The 22,957-nt window shown below is 48.2% G+C and overlaps 1 protein-coding gene across 1 annotated transcript; it reads left to right on the top strand.

Annotated features, from left to right (window-relative positions):
• The first annotated feature begins 1,483 nt into the window (after positions 1–1,483).
• On the top strand, positions 1,484–19,329 carry MUC4 (mucin 4, cell surface associated). The gene is made up of 7 exons (XM_060274213.1): positions 1,484–1,580; positions 5,692–12,051; positions 12,959–13,138; positions 14,554–14,706; positions 15,708–15,827; positions 16,996–17,043; positions 19,161–19,329. Exons 1-7 carry the CDS (start codon positions 1,520–1,522, stop codon positions 19,163–19,165), a joined length of 6,927 nt encoding a protein of 2,308 aa, XP_060130196.1. The 5' UTR covers positions 1,484–1,519; the 3' UTR covers positions 19,166–19,329.
• The last annotated feature ends 3,628 nt before the right edge of the window (positions 19,330–22,957 follow it).

Genomic DNA, 22,957 nt, shown 5'->3' with positions numbered 1-22,957 from the left:
CCGGGCAGCTGCATAAGAACAGACTGACTTCTCTGGCACAATCTTGCAGGATCAGGCCAGTGGCCCACCTAGTCCAGCATCCTGCTCTCACAGTGGCCAATCCGAGCGCAAGAACTCTTTCCCTCCCGTGGTCTGCAGCAACGGGCATTTCGAAGCATTGCTGCCTGTGAACATGCATTCCTGAAAGGATTATATTTGCGCCAACTTCATGATGGCTTTTTTTCTCCATGAGGTTTCCAAGTATTTCTTGAGAGGCAGATTGATGTTATATCAGCAGGCATTAACCCACGCATGCTGAGGCACTTAGAAATCCATGCGGAGAAAAGGAAATGTGCCGTGCCAACTCCCAATATGCCCGCTCTGCCACAGGCTCGTCAATAGACTCACGGTGTCCTCAGATGTGGCCCATTGCTCTGGCCAGGAAACTGACCTGCCAGGCCTCAATCCTTCTACAACACCTGCCATCCATTCATCTCCCGTATGAGACACGACCATCAATCGAGACAGACTCCCCAGATCCACAGAAACTTCTGCAGAAACGTACTCAATGTGGGTCTTTGATGTGGCTCTAACTTTAAGCTGCTGTTACGCGTTTCCCCAAGAAACGGACTAGGTGTGCTGCTGTTGTTGTTTATTGTAGTTTAAATCATGTTCATTCCACGTGAGAAAATAATAAAATAATGTTGAGTTTTTCTGAAAAAAGAAAGAAAGATGCTAGCTGAAGACACTATTTGGGAATTACTCAGGCATTTCGCCAAATTACAGAGGTAATTGGGGTGATATGATAGCCATGTTCAAATATATAAAAGGATGTCGTATAGAGGAGGGAGAAAAGTTGTTTTCTGCTGCTCCAGAGAAGCGGACACGGAGCAATGGATTCAAACTACAAGAAAGAAGATTCCACCTAAACATTAGAAAGAACTTCCTGACAGTAAGAGCTGTTCGGCAGTGGAATTTGCTACCAAGGAGTGTGGTGGAGTCTCCTTCTTTGGAGGTCTTTAAGCAGAGGCTTGACAGGCATATGTCAAGAATGCTTTGATGGTGTTTCCTACTCGGCAGGGGGTTGGACTGGATGGCCCTTGTGGTCTCTTCCAACTCTACGATTCTATGAGGTGCTCCCCCATTTCCCAGGGGCTTGTTGTTAAGAGCAATTGTGTTTCAGCCACCTGACTTCACATCCCATATTCTGTCTCTTGCAGGCACCTTTAGCAAGGCGCACCTGGTTCTTTCCAGCTCTTTGTTTGTGGCACAGTGTCGTTTGGTTGGTATGCATTGCATATGACTGGGAAGTGAAGGTCTTGCAGGTGGGGGGGTTGAAGAGGAGGAGGAGGAGGGTGGCTTATTAAATTCAGCCCCTTCCAGCCTTCCTGCAAAAGGGGAGGGGAGAGAATGGGAGTGGTCAAGGGTTTCCAACCCACGCATGTATATCCTATAAATGACTGGAATCTCCTGAGAGGCAGTCCACACAAGTCCTGCCAAAGGACTGTGCCCCCTTTAACAAATTCAATTTGCTGGGCAAATGGGGAGACAGAGAGGGATGCTGTGGGCCCTCGCAGGTTTCTGGGCATGGCTGCTGTGCGGTAAGTTTATTCTTTTTTTCTTTGGGCTGCTCTCTGTGAATCTGCTCCAGTTAGGATCAAGAGGTGGAGGCAAGCTCAGCCAGCCTAAGATATTAAGCTGGTGATGCAAAGTGAAAGATTTTCCTCTGGGCAAAGAGGAGAACTTTCTGCTTGCATCCGCACACCAGCAATAACAGGCCACAGTTTCCGCAGTCTTGGTGCTGCCTTTCCGCCCTTTCTTTGGGCTCCTGTTTATTTGGCATCCACTGGATTTTCTCGCACAAAGCCTATGCAGGGGATAGACCATGGGTAAGCAAACTAAGGCCCAGGGGCCGGATCCAGCCCAATCCAGCCCGCGGACGGTCTGGGAATCAGCGTGTTTTTCCATGAGTAGAATGTCTGCTTTTATTTAAAATGCATCTCTGGGTTATTTGTGGGGCATAGGAGTTTGTTCATTTCCCCCCTTCAAAATATAGTCCGGCCCCCCACAAGATCTGCGGAACAGCAGACCGGCCCCCTGCTGAAAAGGTTTGCTGACCCCTGGGATAGACTATGTTCAATCTTTACTGCACATTCGTTCTGATTTGTTTATGGGGTGATTATACAGGACACAGGTGGCGCTGTGGGTTAAACCACAGAGCCTAGGGCTTGCTGATCAGAAGGTCGGCGGTTCGAATTCCTGCGACGGGGTGAGCTCCCGTTGCTCGGTCCCAGCTCCTGCCAACCTAGCAGTTCGAAAGCACGTCAAAGTGCAAGTAGATGAATAGGTACCACTACAGCGGGAAGGTAAACGGCGTTTCCGTGTGCTGCTTTGGTTTGCCAGAAGTGGCTTAGTCATGCTGGCCACATGACCTGGAAGCTGTACGCCGGCTCCCTTGGCCAATAACGCGAGGTGAGCACCGGAACCCCAGAGTCAGTCATGACTGGACCGAATGGTCAGGGGTCCCTTTACCTTTACCTATAAGAGGAATGCACTGAGCATTCGTCCTGATTTGCTTGCGTTTCTCCATCCCACACTTTTCAGTGCATTCACTGTCACTTTCCTACCAGCAAACAGTCTGTTAAAAAAAGAAGTCATATTTGCTTTGCGCTTGAATCCATGCCACAAAGCAGTGACAGTCTGGATCCACCTTTCATTAAAAACACGTAGCTGCGGTTTGGGGATTGTACTACGACCTCAGAATTATTTTCATTAATTCCTGCTAAATTTGTATTCTTTTGGCAATGTGTGTGCCAAGTCCATGTTCCTCTTGACAGCTTCAGCGTTATGCATCACTGTGGAAAAGCACTGGTTTGGGTGGAAGTTGTTCAACCCAGTGAGTGTGTAGTAAACAGAAGATTCCTAAGAGCGACAGCACAACACCCACTTCTCCTCCTCCTTCCCCCAGAGCTCCTTATGAGTTACTTAGCGAATTTGATATAGAAATAGGTGAAGAAAATGGACTTGGGCTGGGGAGAAAGTCAGGCAAGGTCTTGGAGGGACTGCTGCCTGAGGGAGGGCTGGAAGAAGAAGCTTAATTCTGATGGCATTTTAACAAGAAAGCACCTAAACGTCACTTCTTGAACCAATACGCGAAGTGAAACACAATTACAGTATCTTGCGAAATGCACACTTCTCCGATTTCCGCAATGCCATCCTCCAACCACGTGATGTGCACAAAAGTACATATATCAGAGGAAAGCGTACATAGAAATGCATATAAACTTATCTGTCGGGAAACTGCACTGATGAGTTTTCATGAGGTTTTAAAAAATAAATCGCAAACTGCTGTGGAAATCTGGAGAACGGAATTCAAGACTGGAAAAATGGGAAGCTGAGATGGGCAGGTCTCATCCATCCGTATTCTGGGGGTTCAGAAGAGTCTAATTGAAGATTAATGTTTTAACTTAAAATGAATGCGTATTGCCAACTTTGTTCAGGGAAGCAGCTCTTGCAATGAATGATATGCTGTCAGAAGGGAAGCTGACTAAGATTATTGCAAAGATAAAATGAAGTAAGGTTATACCACGTCCCACCATGTTGAGGTAATAAGAATAAGAATAGGAAGCAATCTTCCTCTGTATCTGTGTTTTGCCGGCAATTGGAAACTTTCCTTTCGGAACAAGATTGTGAGTCTGGTGCTGGTGTTGCTTCAGGTACTAATTGTGGGTGTTTGTGTGTTTGCCTCCCCCCCCCGCTGTTTTAGTTTTCATAATTTGTGATTTCATAGAATTGTAGAGTTGGAAGGGACCCCGAGGGTCATCTAGTCCAACCCCCTGCAAGGTCCGAATCATACACTCGGTATGCACTACTGAGCTGGTTGGTCCATGGGTCTGATTCGGTATAAGCCAGCAGTCCCCAAACATTTTCAAGCCACGGCCATAAATACATCCCTTGTGCCACCTAACCTATAGCAAAAACTATTCATAAAAGCACTTTGCACAACCCACCGAAGATCTGACCTTCTGTGTAGAAATAAATTAGCATAACAAAAAAAGAAAGTTTTAAAGCTTTGCTTGCAGATACGTGGCTTAAGCATTGCAAAAATACTAATAAACGATATATTGTATCGGTTGTTTATTTCCATTCTTACATAGATTGATCCCAGTACTGTATAAGGCTCAATGGCATATCTTTGCCCCAAACCAGTATTCCAGCTAAAAATCAAAAGAAATCTGACTCTTCTTTTTAGCCTGTATTTTTAAATTGTGAACCACCCTGAGATCTTCAGAGGAAGAGCGAATAAATAAATAAATAAATAATTCACAGCTTGCTTGAATTTTGGCCAATGCGCAGGGAGATCTGTGTGTCCTTGGGGAAAAAAACAGTTTTGTCTCCTTGGGAATCCTATCCAAAAACCTGTGACTCAGTCATAAAAGGAGGGAGCCAGCGTACAGCTTCTGGGTCATGTGGCCAGCATGACTAAGCCGCTTCTGGCGAATTAGAGCAGCACACGGAAACACCGTTTACCTTCCCGCCGGAGCGGTACCTATTTATCTACTTGCACTTTGACATGCTTTCGAACTGCTAGGTGGGCAGGAGCTGGGACTGAGCAACGGGAGCTCACCCCGTCATGGGGATTCGAACCGCTGACCTGATCGGCAAGCCCTAAGCTCTGTGGTTTAACCCACAGCGCCACCTGCGTCCCTACACTTGAAACAGTAGCCAACGGGAAAAGTTAGACATAACATTTTACAAGGACAGGAATAAATATCATGGACAGAATAAATGTCACCCACAGGAAGAACAATATACAGTATGAGATCCTCACTTGTAGTCTTACAAATCATTTAATGTGTCAACACAAATCAAAGTTATAAATATTGCAGCTGTTGTATAAGGGCTTATAATTATGACTGGAATGCTATTGAAATCAATAAGATTTTTGGAATGCAGAAATAAAGAAAATCATCAAATCATCAATTCTAGGACGCGGGGGACCACCTGATCTAAATTATATAATTTGGTATTGGAATGATTGACATTAGTAATTGTATTGAAAATTGGCATTGTTATAATTATGCTATCATTGGATTATAATTGAAAAGTTAAAAAAAATATCAAAACACACACATAATAAACTTTTTTTTAAAAAAAATCCATATACAGGGCTGCTTTCAGGTGGAAAATAGGGACACTTGGAGGGTCTGGAACCACTGACTGTTTTACAAAGCAATCTTGGATGATATAATAATAATAATAATAATAATAATAATAATAATAATAAACAACAACAACAACAACAACAACAACAATTTATTATTTATACCCCGCCCATCTGGCTGGGTTTCCCCAGCCACTCTGGGCGGCTTCCAACAGAAATATTAAAATACACTAATTTCTTAAAGATTAAAAGCTTCCCTAAACAGGGCTGCCTTCAGATGTCCTCTAAAAGTCTGGTAGTTGTTTTTCTTTTTGACATCTGGTGGGAGGGCGTTCCACAGGGCGGGTGCCACTACCGAGAAGGCCCTCTGCCTGGTTCCCTGCAACCGAGAAGGCCCTCGGCGCTGGACCTCAGTGTCCGGGCAGAACGATGGGGGTGGAGACGCTCCTTCAGGTATACTGGACCGAGGCAAGTCCTTTGCTGATAGACAAGTCCTTTGCTGATGCAAACATGTAACTTTCAACCTTACTTTTCTCAACTCTTTGCAGCGCCTGGGAGAACAGCTGCCGTCCCAATTCCCACGGAATGGGAAGAAGCAGACTTGGGTGACTACAGCACCACCAGTGATGGGCTTTCCTGGGGCACAGACAGTGACTATTTCGAGCCCACCGTGGTTCTGACCACAGAGGAGGCGCCTGCCTTCATGGAGGAAACCCGAGGCACAGAATTCTATACTCCTAGCCCTCTCCTTGGGAAACCAGAAGGAAACCCGGGTTCTATTAGCTCAGCGAACTCTTCCAGTCCCACGGAGGAAGAAACGCCAGGTTCTCAGCCGGCCTCCACTCCTGCAGCAAAAGTGGCTTCTTCCACTGATGTTTCCAAGAAACCAGGAATCACACCCCCAGGAGGGAACGCCAAGGAAACGACAGAAGTCCATGTCGAAGAAAAGGCTGTCTTCCCGGCCAGGACGAACTCTTCTTTGGAAGAAGCGACAACTAAAACAGCTGTAGTGGTGTCGAAGGAGGAAGAGGCAGCTGGATCTCCCGCAGGGAGGCCTGAAGAAACAGCCACAGCAGCCATCTTGCTTTCTTCTGCCTCTCCCGAGGAGCAGCCTGAAGGAACAGAGCTTCTAACGGAGCGGTACCCCAGTACAATGGACACATCTCTTCCCAGCGCGACCAGCAGTGAAGGGATACGGGCATCTTCCTCCAAGGAAGGTGCAAATGGCGATGCTTCTGGCAAAATGAGTTTTCCACCACCAGCTGCTGGAGACGAGGAGGCAATGGACACGGACACTGGGGGAAGCAATGTGGGTTTCCAGCTCAACCCCACCGTAGCTTCATGGGAGGAAACACCAGGTGTCGTCCCAGAACCAGATGAGGAGACTCCAGATGCTGGCAGTGAAGCTGCAGCCCCGTCCTCAGGCCCAGGAGCAGACCCTTCCAGCCACACAGAAGAGCTGCTTGTAGAAGAAGCAGGAGCTGCTCTTTCTGGTGGAAGCTCTCCTCCACCACCTCCAGAGGGAGATGCTGTGACGCCACCCCAAGAATTGCCCCCATCCGGTTCGTTGCCGTCCAGCGACATAACTGCAGAGTCCTCGGGAGCCGGTGAGCTGGCTGCAGCTTCCACTCAACTGCCTGCTGCTGATGAAGCTCCTCTGGATGTAGAATCAGTTCCTGGAGAAGGAAGGGGCGATGCAGATAGCTCTCTGTCTGCAGGAGAGCCCGAAAGCGACACTGAGGCAACGGCAATTCCCTCTTCTGCTGGCCCAGAAGTTGGCCTTCAAAACACAGCCGATGTGCCCACTGGAGAATCAGAAGACCTCCTGAGTGAAGAATCGTCCGGTTCCCTTCCAGTAGATGAGTCAACGGTAGATAGTCCACCCGGCATTTTATCTCCCAGTGATGCTCCCTCTGGGCCTTCAGATTCTGATTCTGATGCCACGGTGTCTTCTCCTGTTGGACTCCCATTGGGATCGGGTTCTGCTTCACAGTTACCTGAGGATGGTGAGACCCAGGCATCTTCTACAACTAATGAAGAGGCAGAGGCATTTTCTAGAAGCCCAGACAACAACAAGGAAGCATCTTTTGCTTCAGTGTCTCCAGACCTTGGACCAGCTTTTTCAGGAACAGATGTCCCTGCTGGAGAAGAAGTTTCTGCAGACCTTGCCAGTGGGGCAGCCTCCCCTTTGAATCCTGGTGTGGAAACAGATAGTTCAGAGGTGGCAGAAAATGAGCAGCCCACAGTCTCAAGCCAGAGCGAGCCCTCTTCAGATAGGACCACAATAAATTCAGCTGGGGTAGCAGAGAAGGTGCCAGGGACTTTGCCCGACACCAAAACAACCCCTCCTTCTCTCCTGGAGGATGAAACACCATCCGAAGCTCAGGGGTCATCTGAAGAAACACCCTCCCCTATGTCTTCTCAGAGGGAGGAGGGAGAGACCTCCCCCAGCGAAGCACCTGGAAAGGTTGGTTCTTCTCCTGAAGGCAGTGCGGCAGCTACAGGACCAGATGTTGCATCAGGATCAGCCACAACTGATGCAGTCGCAGAAACGAGCAGCGAAGGCCAGAGCGAGACAGACTCCCCACTCTCCAGCATGGAGCTTATTCCACCTGTGGGAGAGACCTTGGACATTGAAGAATCTTCAGGTCTGTCACCTGCAGAGGACATGGTGGTAACAGATCCATCGGGAGGACAATCCACCTTTCCTTCCACATCTCCTTCTGGTCCCTCCGCTACAGATGCAATGGAAGCTCCATCAAATGGACCACCTGGCTCTCCATCTTCCTCCCACCTACCCCCAGGCAATGACACGGGGGCAGGCTCAGAGGTCACCACGGGGCCAGAGGAACTAGGGCATTCTGCTGCTGTGAACGGGGAGGAAGCATCTCTTTCCCCGGTGTCCACCGCGGAGCCTGAACTGGCTCCTGCAGAAACAGAGGCTGCTGAGGATGGAAATGTTTCTGAAGACCTAGACAAGGCATCAGCCTTACCCTCCAGAGAAGAGACAGTAGGTGCCACCTCAGAGACAGCAGTTGACGAGGGATCCCCTTCAGATAGCAGCAGTTTTCTGGATGAAGTCAACACACTGCCCCCAGAGCCACAGCTAGGCCCAGGAAGTGCAGCAGAGAATAGTCCACCAAGCTCTGCAGAGGTGACAGATGCAGAATCTGGAGATCTTACACTCCTTCCTGAGAGTGCTGGAAAATCAACGGAAGCTCAAGAGTCATCAGGAAAAAAACCCTCTTCTGCATCTCCTTCTGGGTCCTTCAGTGCGGAAGACGAAGAAGGAGAAGCCTCCCCAAGCCCAGCTTCTGACAACCTTGGTCCTTCCCCGCAAGGCACTGATATTTTAGAAGGTAGCAGGGATGGTGAGGGCAGCCCTGGATTGGTTGAAAATGAAGTAGGTGGGACAACCAACAACGGGAGCCAAGCTGGAACGGATCTCCCATTTTCAGATGCAGAAATTGGCCCCACTGAAAGATCAGAGCTGCCTGCAGGACCACCAGGAGCTGATGGAGAAACCCCAAGTCAGCCACCTGTAGAGGATGGCGAGACATTAGTAGGAAACACAGCCTCAGGAGAAGAATCTCCCTTAGTCACCCCAAGTGAAAAATCTCCCCCTTCCGTTGCTTTTGAGCCATCAGGAGCTGAGCCTAGTGGGTCCACTAGCTCTCCAGTCTCCGATCAGCTGTCTCCAGATGTTGCATTAAAACCAGGCTCCGCAGCTTCTGAGGAGGCCCAGGGATTGGAAGATACTTTTAGTGTGCAAGGAAAGGATTTGGTTCCAATAGACACAGGGTCACCACCGGCCTCCCCCTCCAATGATGAGATAGGAGGTACTGGCTCAGACTTGGCAGGTAGTGAGGAGTCTCCAGAAGATGCTACAGAAGATGCTACAACAGCAACAAATGAGGGAGCAGAACCACCTGAAGGCTCTTCCAGTGTCAGCAGCAAGGAAACAGACTTGGCTCCGTCAGCTTCAAAGCCACCAGTTTCCTCTTCTTCCCTTGAAGAGCTGCAAATGGATGGATCGCCACCAGTCAATAGCGAGGAGTCTACTCTGTCTCCAGGTGATGCAGTGAGAGCAGGACCTGCCACTTATGAGGAGGGAGAAGAATCAGAAGACACCTCTGCTGAAAATGGAAAGGAACCATCCTTGTCTCCATTGGCCACAGAGTTACAATCAGCCACTGTCTCCACCCAAGGCGTGGAAAATGCCATCTCTGAATCAGAAGCCAATGCAGGATCTCAACCATCTCAAGATGCCGCAGGGCCTGGAGCTTCTGAAGGCATCGAACAAGGGGGAAACTCTTCTGGTGCGAGTGAGCAAGAAATGCCTTTGGGTTCATTGGTTGGAGAATCACCGAAAACATCTGCAGATGAAGAGGTTTCTGAAGGCCTTGTTGAAGGAAGACCTTCCCTCTCCACTGAGTGGGTGGATCCTGCTAGCTTTGAGAAGGCAGCAGGGAAAGGATCTCAACCACCACTAGTTAATGCAGGAGTGTCCAATGGGAAGAAACCCTCGTCGGTTCCATCGGCTGCAGAGCCACAGTCAGACTCTCTGTTGACTGAAGGGGTGGAAATGCCCAGCTTGGGGCCAGCAACTGACCCAGGACCTCAACCATCCGTAGATAGTGGAGCAACAGCAGGGGCTGTAGTTTCTGAGGAGGGAGAAGAATCCTCTTTGGCCCCAACATCAACAGAATTACAATCCTCTGGAACAAGCGAAGAAGTTTCTGGAGGGCTTAGCAGTGGAGAATCTTCCACCCACCCTGAAGGTGTGGAAACAGGGGCTGTAGCCTCTGAGGAGGTAGTAGAATCAATAATAAGTGGAAATAATTCCTCTTTGGCCCCGTTGTCACCAGATTCACAATCCTCTGGAACATCTACAAGTGAAGATGTTTCTGGAGGGCTTGGGGAATCCCCTCTCCTCCCCGATGATGTGGAAACACCTATTTTGGAGTCAGCAACGAACACGGGATCTCAGTCATCACCAGATGGCGCAGCAGAGGGTGTAGCTTCTGAGGAGGGAGGAAAATCAGAAGACGTTTCTCCTGTGAGTGGGAAAGAGCCATCTTTACATGCATTGCCCACAGCCTCACAATCTTCTGGAACATCTGCAAGCAATGGGGTTTCTGAAGGACTTGGTGGTGGAGATTCCTCCCTGGCCACTGAAGGGGTGGAAGCAGCCGGCTCAGAGTCAGCAGCAAGCAAGGCATCCCAACCATCACTAGATGATGCAGCAACAATAGTGTCCAAGGGGAAGGAACCATCATCGGCTCTATTGACTGCAGAGTCACCATCGGACTCTTTGTCAACTGAAGAGGTAGAATCACCCAGCTTGGGGACAGCAACAAATGCAGGATCTCAACCATCTGCGGACAATGCAGCTACAGCAGGAGCTTCTGAGGAGGGCACGAGTGGGAAGGAAGCATCATTTAATGCATTGTCCACAGAATCACAATCCCCGGGAACATTGACAAGTGAAGATGTTTCTGGAGGACTTGGTGATGGAGAACCGTCCCTTCCCACTGAAGAGGTGGAAACTGCCAGTTTGGGATCAACAGGCACCAAGGGATACACCTCTTCCACAGAGACAGTCCTGGGCCCAGAAAACGTAGCAGAGCAGCTGGAAGAGAAATCTGGGCCAATCACAGGTGCAGAATCTTTCCCTCAACCCTCTTCTGTGATTGACAAAGCTTCAGGAGGAACCTTGCCTTCTGTTTCTGCATATTCTGATGAGAGCTTGGCCACCAATGCGGGGGTAAACCAACTCTCTGGCATTACAGAGTCTTCTCAACCACCTCCAGGGAGTGGAGATGTGAGTGACAACATGGCAGGTCTTGATAACACAGGAAGTTCAGAAAAGTCTGTAAGTGGACAGCCTGCTCCTTCCAACAGTGATGCCCTGGGTAGGCCAGATTCTTCCTCTCCAGCGGCAGAAGTCAGCACAGAGATTCTAAGAGGAGATTTGGGGAATGGCCCAGGGTCCTTGAATAGAGAGGAATCTCCTTCTGCCTTATCACCCCCCAATATCACACTGCCCCCTGGGCCCGCCAACCCATATGTCAAAGGCACAGGAAATATCATTGCTGGTGGCTCATCGTCTCAGAAGGTAGAAGAGGCACCAGCTGGCTTAGAAGCAGGAAAAACAGACTCTTTCCCCTCTGATTCAGAGACCCAAGAATCCAGACCCTCGCCCAATGGGCTTTTGAGCTCTTCCACAGCGTCCGAAGGGAGAGGCGATGCGGACAGCTCAGTTTCGGCAGCTGACAAGGGTCCAGCCACCACATCCACCCTGTCTAGCACACAACTGAGTCAAGCGAATACCCCGAAACTGCCTTCTGGGGCAGAATCAGGACCTGAGACCAAAGGAGGGATGTCTCCTCTGTCCTCAAAGTCTGAAGTCACAGGAAGTGCTAAGCCACCCAAAAAGCCAGCATCTCCTGCTGGTTCCGGCATCTCATCCCTGCCTCCTTCCTCCGCCGAGAGTAAGCCGGCTGTCGGTGTGAGCAAAGACACCTCTGACAACAGCAAAGCACCTTCCTCTGCGGGGAAACCACCCAGCTCTGCCCTTGCAACATCCAGCAGCAACTCTCCGGTTTCCAAGCCCACAAAGTCGGTGTCTTCAATCAGTTCCAGCATCTCATCCCTGTCTCCTTCCTCCACGCAGAAAAAGCCATCTGTCGGCGTAAGCAAAGCCGCATCTGCCAATAGCAAAGGGGAACCAGAGGTCCACCTTGCCGCCGCAGGAGCTACTAAATCCTCAGAAGCCACTGGCAAGACAGAGAAGAAGCCCAATTCGAGAGCCCAGAATTCCAAGGACAGGAAAGCAGCGACTGCCAATAGGAACTCAGCAAAGTCAGGCCGCGTCCCTGCGGTTCCAGTTCCTGTATCACCACCAGGTGAGCTGGCCAGTGCATTTAATATCGCTATAGGTAAAGTGTCTCCTTGTGATAAACTGGAATCATAAAATTATATAATGGAGGAGTTGGAAGGGAGCCCAAGAGTAATCTAGTCCAACCCCATGCAAATACTTGGCTCTGCCAAACAGTGATGAGCTAAGACAGTTGTCTTCAGCCATTATAAGACCAGGGACCCGTCTTTAGCCCAACCATGAATTTGGGGACACACTTCTTAATGCCATGTATTTATTTATTCTTATGTACATGTGTACAGTGTTGGCATTAGGTCAGGCTGTGTCATCCCGCTGTGTATCCCAACTCACCAGCTGAAGACCAAAAGTCTGAGAGGCGTAGGGTTGTAGTCAACCGAGTTATACCCAGAGTACATCCATTAAAATTAATGGGCCCAAGTCACATCTGTCATTTTCAATGGATTTACTCTGAGCAGTAGTAGTATTTGACAAACAGGAGATCTGTTCCAGGAGATCTCCTGACACCCCCTCCCAAGCTGATTGAGGGAGGCATGGGTGTGGGACAGGCATCCCCAAATTGCGGCCCTCCAGATGTTTTGGCCTACAACTCCCATGATCCCTAGCTAACAGGACCAGTGGTCGGGGAAGATGGGAATTGTAGTCCAAAACATCTGGAGGGCTGAAGTTTGGGGGTGCCTGGTGTGGGAGAAGAAGAAGAGGGGTGAAAAGCCCCATTAGCAGAAGCCCTTGTGCGACATAGTTGAATGCAGCTCAAAGAGTTGGGGAATTGCCCAGCGTAATGGTGTTAGCAACATGCATTGTTTTATAGCAGAGATAACAGGAAAGACCCCTCCAACCGGTGGTAGGTGGGGATGCAAGTAAATTAAGCTTCACGTCCTTGATTTTCCTCCTGTTTTCTTGCACCCTCCTTCCAGGTGTGCGTGGTCTCCGGGTGTACTATCTGAACAGCCGCATCCAGATGAACTACAGGCAGCGGTGCCTCAACTGGCTTAGCCATGAGAGGCAGCCATCTGCCTGGAACAAGGACCTGCCTGCCTGCCCTTGCTCTCTGCAACAGGGGCTGTCGGATGATCGCTTCTCCCTCAGCAAACAAGGTGCGTGGCCAGCACTGTGTGCCAGCACTCGGACACAGTGCTTGCATTGAAGCCAATCTCGGACCACTGAATGCATTGAAAGCAGCTCTCCAGTTCAGTTGCTGTGTGGCTCAAATGCATACCTGCCAAGTTGCTGTCAGAGAAATAAGGGGCCGGGCCGGAAATAGCAGACCGGAAGTAGCGCTGCCGCCATTTTGGAACTGGGCGGAGCATGCTCAGAAGTGACTTTTGATGCTGCTTTGCCCAGTTGCAAAATGGCCGCCGCGCCAGAAGTCGCACTGCAGCCATTTTGGAACTGTGCAGAGCAGCATCAAAAGTCGCTTCTGAGCATGCTCCGCCCAGTTCCAAAATGGCCGCCGCACCAGAATAAACCGGGGGAAAACAAAAAAATCCGTTTTTTCAGCTAAGAACAGCTGGAAAAACGGGGATTTCCCGGGGAAAACGGGAGACTTGGCAGCTATGCTCAAATGATGTCGACCCCATAGCTCCATGGCAAAGCACGTTTTCATGCAGCGTATTGTAAGCTTCCACCCCTACGAAATGCAAGAAACCTCAGCAAGACAATGCTGAGTGAGATGGACCAGTGTTCTGGCTTAGTATAAGGCAGCTTTGCATGCTAATCCATTTCCCTCTGCAGTGTCGTAATTTCTGGTGCCCCTACATGGGTCCTCCTGGCTTGTAGATATTTATTTATTTATTTATTTATTTAAACCTGGCCCATCTGGCTGGGTTTCCCCAGCCACTCTGGGCGGCTCCCAACATAATATTAAAAATAGAACCAAACATTAAAAACTTCCCTAAACAGGGCTGCCTTCAGATGTCTTCTAAAGGTCAGATAGCTGTTTATCTCCTTGACATCTGATGGGAGGGCCTTCCATAGGGCGGGATCCACTACCGAGAAGGCCCTCTGCCTGGTTCCCTGTAACCTCACTTCTCACCAGAAGGCCCTTGCCGCTGGACCTCAGTGTCCAAGCTGAATGACGGGGGTGGAAATGCTCCTTCAGGAATACTGGGCCAAGGCCAGATTGTGGTCTGCATTGCATGGACTCATAAGGAACACAAGAAGACCCTGCTGGAAGCCAAAGGCTCATCTCGCCCCACTATCTTGTTTTCACAGTGGGCAAGCACATGCCTATGGGGAATCCACAGGCAAGAGCACTCTACCTTAGAAACTGGCATTCAGAGGCATACTGCCTCCAGCAGTGGTCAGATAGAAGCTAGCCAAAGTGTGGACTTGACAAACTATCTTCTTCTTTCTGTGATACAGTTATCCGTGATGTAAGGATAGAGGTGTACAAGAGGGGTCTTTTCAGCTGGGAAAATTGCAAGGGTTTAAGAACAACGGTGCCTTTTCCCGCACACCCGTCCCCTCTTGAAGATCTGCAACGCAGAACTAACATCTTTAACCTTTGCAGGTTTGCTGGACTCTCGCTTAACCATGCTGTATTCCTCTGCCCCAAACAAGTACGGTGCTGGGGTCCGGTGTCTTTATAACAGCAAAAACCAGCTTGTGGAAGGTCGCCAGGAAAGAGTCTGGAAGGGTTCAAGGAGAAGCTTCCCCAACAGTGGTAAGCTGTACTTTGGAGGCTGTGCAACGGTTATCTGCCTGAAGATACCCACAAGTTATCAAGTTAACAAGAGGTTGTAGGTGTTGGTGCAGGAGGCAGGGGAAATTATATATATATGGAGAATTCTCTGGGTGACAAGATCCAGGTTTAGGGCAAGTACTCTATGGTGAGAGAACCCCAGCAGAGATTTAAAATCACAGTGTGGAACTATAGGTTGTTAGACCTTTAAACTATGCCCTTGTGAGTTCCAAAACTTCCCTCTTCCCCCAGCATAGGAAAAGACCACACGTTTTGTAAGTTTAAAAAATGTTTTACTTACAAACTCTTCAAAGGTCAGGTTCATGTGCTTTTCCATACATCAATCAGAAAAGTTGCACAGGCAGTAAAACCTGACCTAGCCGGAAAGTGGTAAAAGTTCCTAAATTATGGGCATAGGAACACAAGAATGGCTTGTGAGAGCTGAGTTCATCAGGGAGACTGGAAGGGAAACAAAGGCTTGGTTATCTAGTTCCTTCCAAGGTGAGAGAGAGTGGACTTAGCTAAGCCTGGCAGGACAGCTTACTCTATAGTATTAACCTCTTCATGCACTAACAAGTTGGTTACATGAAGCTGGTTATCCCACAGTAGAACGCAAGTGTTTGTATCCCTAACTCTAGTAGACAATGAAAGAACGCAAGAGAAGCCCTACTGGATCTGGCCAATGGTCCATCTAGTCCAGCAATCCTGTTCTCATAGTGGCCAGCCAGATTTTTGTGGGAGACCAGCAAGCAGGAATTGAGCGCAAGGGCACTCTGCCCTCTTGCCATTTCCAGCAAAGGATAATGTGCGGCATAGAGCCTCTGACCGTGAGGTAGAAAACGGCCATCGTGACTAGTGCTTATTGATAACCTTATGAATCTCCCACCTTCTGTCCAAGTCAGGCTCTTGGTCTGAAATAGTTCCAAATCAGACTCTGATGATTTCTTTTCCTGTCCTTTCTTTCTCGCAATTCCTGTTTGCAGACGAAGAGTTGAAATTATATGACTGGTGCTGTAACCGGACCGGAAACCTCCAGTTCTGTGATAAGTACAGCCAGAAAAGGCCAAAGATCGGCTGTGACGGATACAGGCCTCCAATCCGGGGTGAGCACTCAATCTTTGCAAGGCAGGGACAGAGTACTTGGGATCAATAGCAGACAGGGTTCATTCATTCTGCCATATCCACAGGATGCAAAATGGATTGCACACATGTTTAGATGTGTGCATTTTGGGGGGGGGGTCCCTCTCTCTCTCATGGATAGTTTTTAAGTTTTCCTGCACCAGTACAAAGAACAAGCATAAACTATGACATAAAAATAAAGGATATCAACAAAGCATGTCAATGCACAGCATCATTTTGTTTCGGATTGTCCTCACAACTGCCCAAGGAGGCTGAGCGACTCTGAGCTGCCCAAGGTCAGCCAGTGTCAAGCGTGGAAGTTCCCCTCTCCCTTCAGTAGCTCACAGATAAGAATTAACGAGCAGTTGATAGATTTATAGTCCTTTTATTACAGCATCATGTTGCAAGCACAGACAACCCTCTGCAAGGAGATCAGTTGTCTACTCTGAGTCCTCATTCTGCCACAAGGAGCACTCCCAACAGGAAGCTCCTCCCCCTCTCTGCCTCTTTTGATCTCTGATACATTTGGACCTCTGAGTCCGTGTGGAGGGGGGGGGTTCCCCCATACTTTCAACTGATGTGTCTCCCAGCTGCCCCCTCCCTTCTGGCTGCCTTGTCATTATCTCGTAGCTGGGTAACTCCTCCCTAATCTGTTCAGCTTCTAAGTCTGTGCCTGCCTCTCTCTCTGCTTCTGAAAATGCTGGAGGCGGCCGGGGGGGGGGGGAGGGAGAGCAAATATCCCCCCTCCTCTTCTGAGAGAAGCTGATCTGCCTGCGACTGCATTCCCCAATCTTCAGATCCAGACCATTCCCTGACAGCTGGAGATTTTTTATGGCTGAAGGACAAGTTGATCCTTCATTTCCTCCCTCCAAACCAGACATGGTTCTCTACATGAGTTAAAGGCCCCAGTGCCAGGCTAGTCAACAAAGCGGCCTCCGGATGGACTGGAGGGCACCATTATGCTGGCTAGCCCTGCCCTACTGAATACACTTGACGTTTTCCAATAGGTGGGGCCTGGGCAGCAGCTGAGCTTCCAGAGCTTCCTTATTCCTGTTGGTGAAACCTCTGCTGTCACCAACATACAGATCAGGTGGATATATTGTATGGCGTTGGCATAAACCAGTGTTTGATCCTCTCTTTTTTGGAACACAGCGACTTCATCGGAAGAGGAGGTGGACAGCAAATCAGAGGAAGACAGAGGTAAGAAGGGGGTGGGTGGGCAGGAATACAGGGGATTAGGTGTGCATGCACATTTTTGAATGTAGCCTGTGCTTCATGTGTGGCATTTTCCTTGCTTCCAAGTGCACAGAATATTTGCACTCAGTGAGAAAAAGCTTTTATGAAGAAGCAGTGCAATCCAACTTATTTAAGGGCGAAGCACCTTTTCATCTAGGCTTCTTAAGAACCTTTTATTTGAAATATTTTTATTGATTTTTTACAAGAACAAATTTAAAATAATGAAAAGAAAAAAAACTTTAAACATATCCATATATGAGGTTCTCTGAATCTCGTGACTTCCCCCCGTCCCCTGAGCGGGTCCGTTAAAATATTTTTTTCCCTAAGACTACACATCATTACGTTCTCCACAGTCTTCAGCTCTCTAAATTATCCATGTCTTTCGTTTCTTTACAAGTTATTGTAAAGCTAACGTTTTTATTTGTTTACAATGGTCTCCTAAATAAGTTATGAATTTCCCCCATTCTTTTTTAAAGTTGTTATCTTCTTGATTCCTGAGTCTCCCAGTCAGTTTTGCCATTTCAGCACAGCCCAGCACTTTAGCTTTCCATTCTTCCTTGGTCGGGACTGTTGGTTCCTTCCATCCTTGGGCTAGTAGCATCCTTGCCGCTGTTGTCGTGTACATAAAACAGTATTTTCTGGTCTTTTGGGATGTCGGCACCTGTCATTCCTAATAGAAAGGCTTCTGGTTTTTTGACAAATGTTATTTTAATCATTTTCTTGTATATCAATTCCCAAAATGACTTTGTTATCTTACAAAGAACCTAAGATTTGCTCTGCTAGTCGAGACCAAGCTCTGTCGGGTTGGACAAGTGCCCTGGGGTTGCTCGCAAGCTGGGCATAAGGATAACAAGCCCCATTGAAATGAACGGGAAGGAGCTGCGAAAGAGCGCAGGAGCCCCTAAGCAAGGAGACTCCATTGGCATAATACAGGACTCAGCGCTTGCCAACTCAGGGTTGTTAATTCTCATATAATCACCTCGGTCTATATTCCGTTCCGTAGAAACTTTATCTGGGGTTCTTTGGTGAAAAGAGGGGTGAGGGGAGGCAACCTTCCTTGAAATACAGCTTTCTGGTCTTCTTCTGCAAAGGGCAGCCCCAGGAGAGCGTTCCAGGGTTCATGGAGGCACTGTTGTTGTTGTTGTTTAGTCATTTAGTCGTGTCCGACTCTTCGTGACCTCGTGGACCATAGCACGCCAGGCACTCCTGTCTTGCACTGCCTCCCGCAGTTTGGTCAAACTCATGTTCGTAGCTTCGAGAACACTGTCCAACCATCTCGTCCTCTGCCGTCCCCTTCTCCTAGTGCCCTCAATCTTTCCCAACATCAGGGTCTTTCCCAAGGATTCTTCTCTTCTCATGAGGTGGCCAGAGTATTGGAGCCTCAGCTTCACAATTTGTCCTTCCAGTGAGCACTCAGGGCTGATTTCCTTAAGAATGGATAAGTTTGATCTTCTTGCAGTCCATGGGACTCTCAAGAGTCTCCTCCAGCACCATAATTCAAAAGCATCAATTCTTCGGCGATCAGCCTTCTTTATGGTCCAGCTCTCACTTCCATACACCACTACTGGGAAAACCATAGCTTTAACTATACGGACCTTTGTCGGCAAGGTGATGTCTCTGCTTTTTAAGATGCTGTCTAGGTTTGTCATTGCTTTTCTCCCAAGAAGCAGGCGTCTTTTAATTTCGTGACTGCTTCACCATCTGCAGTGATCAAGGAGCCCAAGAAAGTAAAATCTCTCACTGCCTCCGTTTCTTCCCCTTCTATTTGCCAGGAGGTGATGGGACCAGTGGCCATGATCTTGGTTTTTTTGATGTTGAGCTTCAGACCATATTTTGAGCTCTCCTCTTTCACCCTCATTAAAAGGTTCTTTAACCTGCACTGTAGACCTTGCCAAAACTGTACCGGGGTCTCAGCAACACACAGCGGAATAGACAAAGATTTCCCTAAAAAGTCTGAGAACCAGAAATAGAATCGATTGCCTTTCTCCAGCTAGTCAACACCACCATGTTATCTGTCACAAAGCAGTGATGCTGATGTTTCTTTGGAAGCAGATAATGCTGCTACTTTCTTTACCTTCCAGATTGAGATCTCCTCCTCCTCCTCCTCCTGCAGACCTTGTTTTGCCGCAGATCAACAGCAGTGATTCGCCCATCGGACTCCTTTTTGCTCCTCTGTTTTATGTAGGAGATGAATGGGGGAACTGCTTCCAAATCTGAAACAAAATAAAAAAATTCTTCCAGTAGCACCTTAGAGACCAACTACGTTTGACGACTGTCAAAGACTGCAATTGGCCTTACAGGAACCACAGGTTTACCACACCTATCAGCCGATCACCCATTCCCACCACCCTTCTGAGTAATAGTACCCCTCCCCACCCTCTCACTATATATATAAGGGTCTGGTGACTTCTGTTTCAGTGTATCTGAAGACGTGTGCATGCACACGAAAGCTCATACACCAATGGCAAACGTAGTTGGTCTCTAAGGTGCTACTGGAAGGAATTTTTTTTTACTTTGTTTCAACTGTGGAAGACCAACACAGCTACCTACCTGTAACTGCTTCCAAATCCGTTAAGGCTGAAATGATCAACTTTGCTGAATAAAATGCCTTTAACGCCTCGTTACTTCTGTCTGCAGTTATTATCCCAGTTGTAACGGTGGGAAGGATCAAGGCCCTTCGCACAAGGAGAACCTGGGGGCAAGGATAGGGATGGACAGAGCGGCACATTTTGGTTCCTCATTCTTTCCAGTCTTAGATTCTTAACTCCACCTTTCCAGGCCAGTTTGTGATTTTATTTGAAAAGGGGGGAAAGTCCTCATGAAAATTCACCAGCAACTTCATAGAATCGTAGAGCAGGAAGAGACCCCGATAGTTATCTAGTCCAACCCGCTGCAATGCAGGAATCTTAACTAATTTATCCATGACAAATAGCCCCCCAACCTCTGCTTAAAAACCTCCAGTCCACATCTTGGTGTGAGTTTCCCCTAATATTTCTAATGCAATATTGCCTAATATACACATTTTTCCAAGCATTTTCTCCCAGTGTGACACATTTTATATGTGATGTTCACTAATAGATGCATTTTGGGGGGGCACTTTCCCATAATATACATTCTTCCCTCCAAAATATTTGGTTAGAGAATTGCATCACACAATTCTGTGGAGGGTGAATATGTGGTTCATGTTAAAATCCAAAGTGAATTCCTCCACCATCCCTTGTAAATGGGAAGAAGGCATAACCATTTCAGCTACACATCTTTGAGCTTTGCTACAAGGGGTTGTGCCAAAGGCCTTGTGGAAAAAGAAGGGGGGCAGAGTCTTCTGAGGTTGCAGGAGACCACTGGGTGGTGAAGACGGAGCAACAAAGGTCAAATGCTGGGATGCGCCAACACATAAAACCAGAGACTACACTTCAGCTTAATTTCACATCATTTATTTTGTAGGCCACCTTGAACATGCCTGGGTACTGAAAGGCAGGGCATCAATTCTGCAATACACACATAAATACAGTACATAAAATAATGGAGGGATTTGAGGATGGAAAGCTTTGTCTTCACGATAAGCATATCCCAGAAGTTTCACTGGAATTGAGACGCCACAGAGGACGAAAAGCACAAATGGATTATTAGGGGGAACTTAGCAAAGTTCTTAGAGAGAACAATGGCCGATTTCTCGCCTGGGCTAGCTGAAGAGGCGCCTGTTCTGTAAGTAGAGCAAAATCAGGGAGTTTTATGAGGTGGTGTTGGGGAGAGGAACCCAAGGAAGGCAGAGGAGATTAAAACATCCAGTAGCAATTTGGGCTGGGAGTGGATCTGGATGCCGTAGACAGGCTCAGAAGCATGATTCAAACCCAAGCGCCAAGGCCGGCAATGAGGAACAGCTGGCCTGGTCAAAGCCCAGGTAGTGGAAACAGGGAGTCCGTCCTGGCAAACCAACAGCAACAAACCTGTGGCGGCAGCGGCTACTGGATAGAGATGGAGCTGGTTTCTGGCGGAGCAGGCCTGGCATGGAAGGTAGCTTGGGTTGAGATGGAGACAAGTCATGGCTGAACAAGGTCTGGTGGGGCAGGCGAGCAGAAGACACAGGTACCTGAATTTACAGGAGAAATAGGACACTGTATGTGGACCACTCCATGGGACATTTGGTCCCTTCCCCTCCAGACCTTGAGCTGCCCTGCGATTTGAGTCGATTGCTGGGAAGCCGGGATTGGAGGGGAGGGGATGCTTGGGTTGAAAGGTGGTGGTCAAAACTGTATGGTGGAGGGTCCTAATGGGGTTCAGCCCTCGAGAGGGGCTGTCTGCAAAACCAGCCAAACCCAAGCTGAAGGCATGGGAGAAGGGGAGCACCACTACACTAGAGTCTACAAAGCTCCCCCCCCCCCCCGGTCTGCGGAAGGAGAGGCTGTGAAAACCAACACGAGCAGATGCCAGGCTAGACGCTCCTCCATAGCTCATTCAGGAATTCATCACTTGCTGTCTGCCAGGCTGTTTTTTAAAATATTAATTTGTTAAATTTAAAATATTAATTTGTTAAATTGTTTCGTTTGCCCTCCTGGGTTCCTTTGGGAAGAAGGGCAGGATCAAAATCAAGGAAATAAAGGAACAAGAAGACCTTATTATAACAGCTGCTCAGCCCGCAGGGAGGTTACTTTTAAGTAAAAGGCTTGAACACAGACGGTGTGAGCTTATGCCTTAAATCTATGGACAGAACTAACACTTGCCGGATGTTTAATGGTTATTGTTATTGCATTTGTTTAAAAGCCAATAAAAAAATATTTTTTTGGTTTTTATTTTTTAAAAAAGATGGCTGCCACTAACAGTTAGTCCAAATTTGTTGGGGGGGGGGAGGAAGAGAGAACAGCCCCCACCCCAAGTGATTCATTCCCCACCCAACTTTTACCTTTCCCCCCACCCCTCTCCAGAGGAGAGGCTTCTATCTCTTCCAGATCAGTCTGAGTCGGCTGACGCATCTTCCCAAGAGGTTTCCTGAAGGCTGCTCCTCCTGCCCCAAGGCCTCCGCCAGGTCGGATACCACCATTTTGAGGTTGGAAGGTTTATTTTCCACTCTCACAAGATCCAGGACTAAGTGAGGAGGGAAAAGAAAACACAGAGAACAGCCACGAAGAGACACTTTCACTGCTTCCTTTTTTCTTTTCTTTTAAAAAAATATATGATTAGCATTATTTGCTGATTTACACACATCTTGGTTGCCAAGGTGGCTTCTAAACAGTTTGCAAGTGTTAAGCCACGATATATCTATCTAGATATAGATATGCACATACACTCATCATCAAGATGCACAATAAAATAATTCCATCAAGACACTAAAGAAATATGCACAGTTTTATAACGGAAACACTTTCCCTTTTATTTATAACTACAGTACTTGGTTACATTGCTGTAATCCATCCTGGGACCTAGTTGTGAAAAGGAGGATAAGGAAATTTCCTGCTCTGAAGACCATGCATACAAAGGATAGATACCAACTCAAAGGGGCCCAGGTTCCTTTGGGCCCCCCAATACAATTTTTTTTGGGGGAGAGCCAGGTCCCCTCAATGTTGAGAACAATCCGTACTGTTGTGGCATTTGTCATCGCCCCCCCCCCCAATCTTCTGCTCAAGAGATCTTGAGCCAGCCATTCACTCTCAGCCCAACCTACTGTACTTCACAGGGCCGTTGTCATGATTAATTGAGATGGGGACTACCACAAACGCCCCCTTGAGCTTCTTGGAGGAGAAAAAGGCGGACCCAGGTGGTGCTGTGGGTTAAACCACAGAGTCTAGGGCTTGCTGATCAGAAGGTCAGCGGTTCAAATCCCTGCAACGGGGTGAGCTCCCGTTGCTCGGTCCCAGCTCCTGCCCACCTAGCAGTTCGAAAG

This window comes from Zootoca vivipara, chromosome 5 (genome assembly GCF_963506605.1).
Source record: "Zootoca vivipara chromosome 5, rZooViv1.1, whole genome shotgun sequence".
NCBI classification, from domain to species: domain Eukaryota; kingdom Metazoa; phylum Chordata; class Lepidosauria; order Squamata; family Lacertidae; genus Zootoca; species Zootoca vivipara.
Note: the sequence above shows the minus strand (reverse complement) of the source record. Positions and strands in the feature narration are given on the sequence as shown.

Excerpts from the sequence above, each read along its gene's own strand:
- MUC4 (XM_060274213.1), top strand. The coding sequence starts at position 1,520 with ATGGGGAGACAGAGAGGGATGCTGTGGGCCCTCGCAGGTTTCTGGGCA. Across the intron at positions 12,052-12,958 it reads AGTTCCTGTATCACCACCAG|GTGTGCGTGGTCTCCGGGTG; the intron begins GTGAGCTGGCCA and ends CCCTCCTTCCAG. Across the intron at positions 14,707-15,707 it reads GAGAAGCTTCCCCAACAGTG|ACGAAGAGTTGAAATTATAT; the intron begins GTAAGCTGTACT and ends TCCTGTTTGCAG.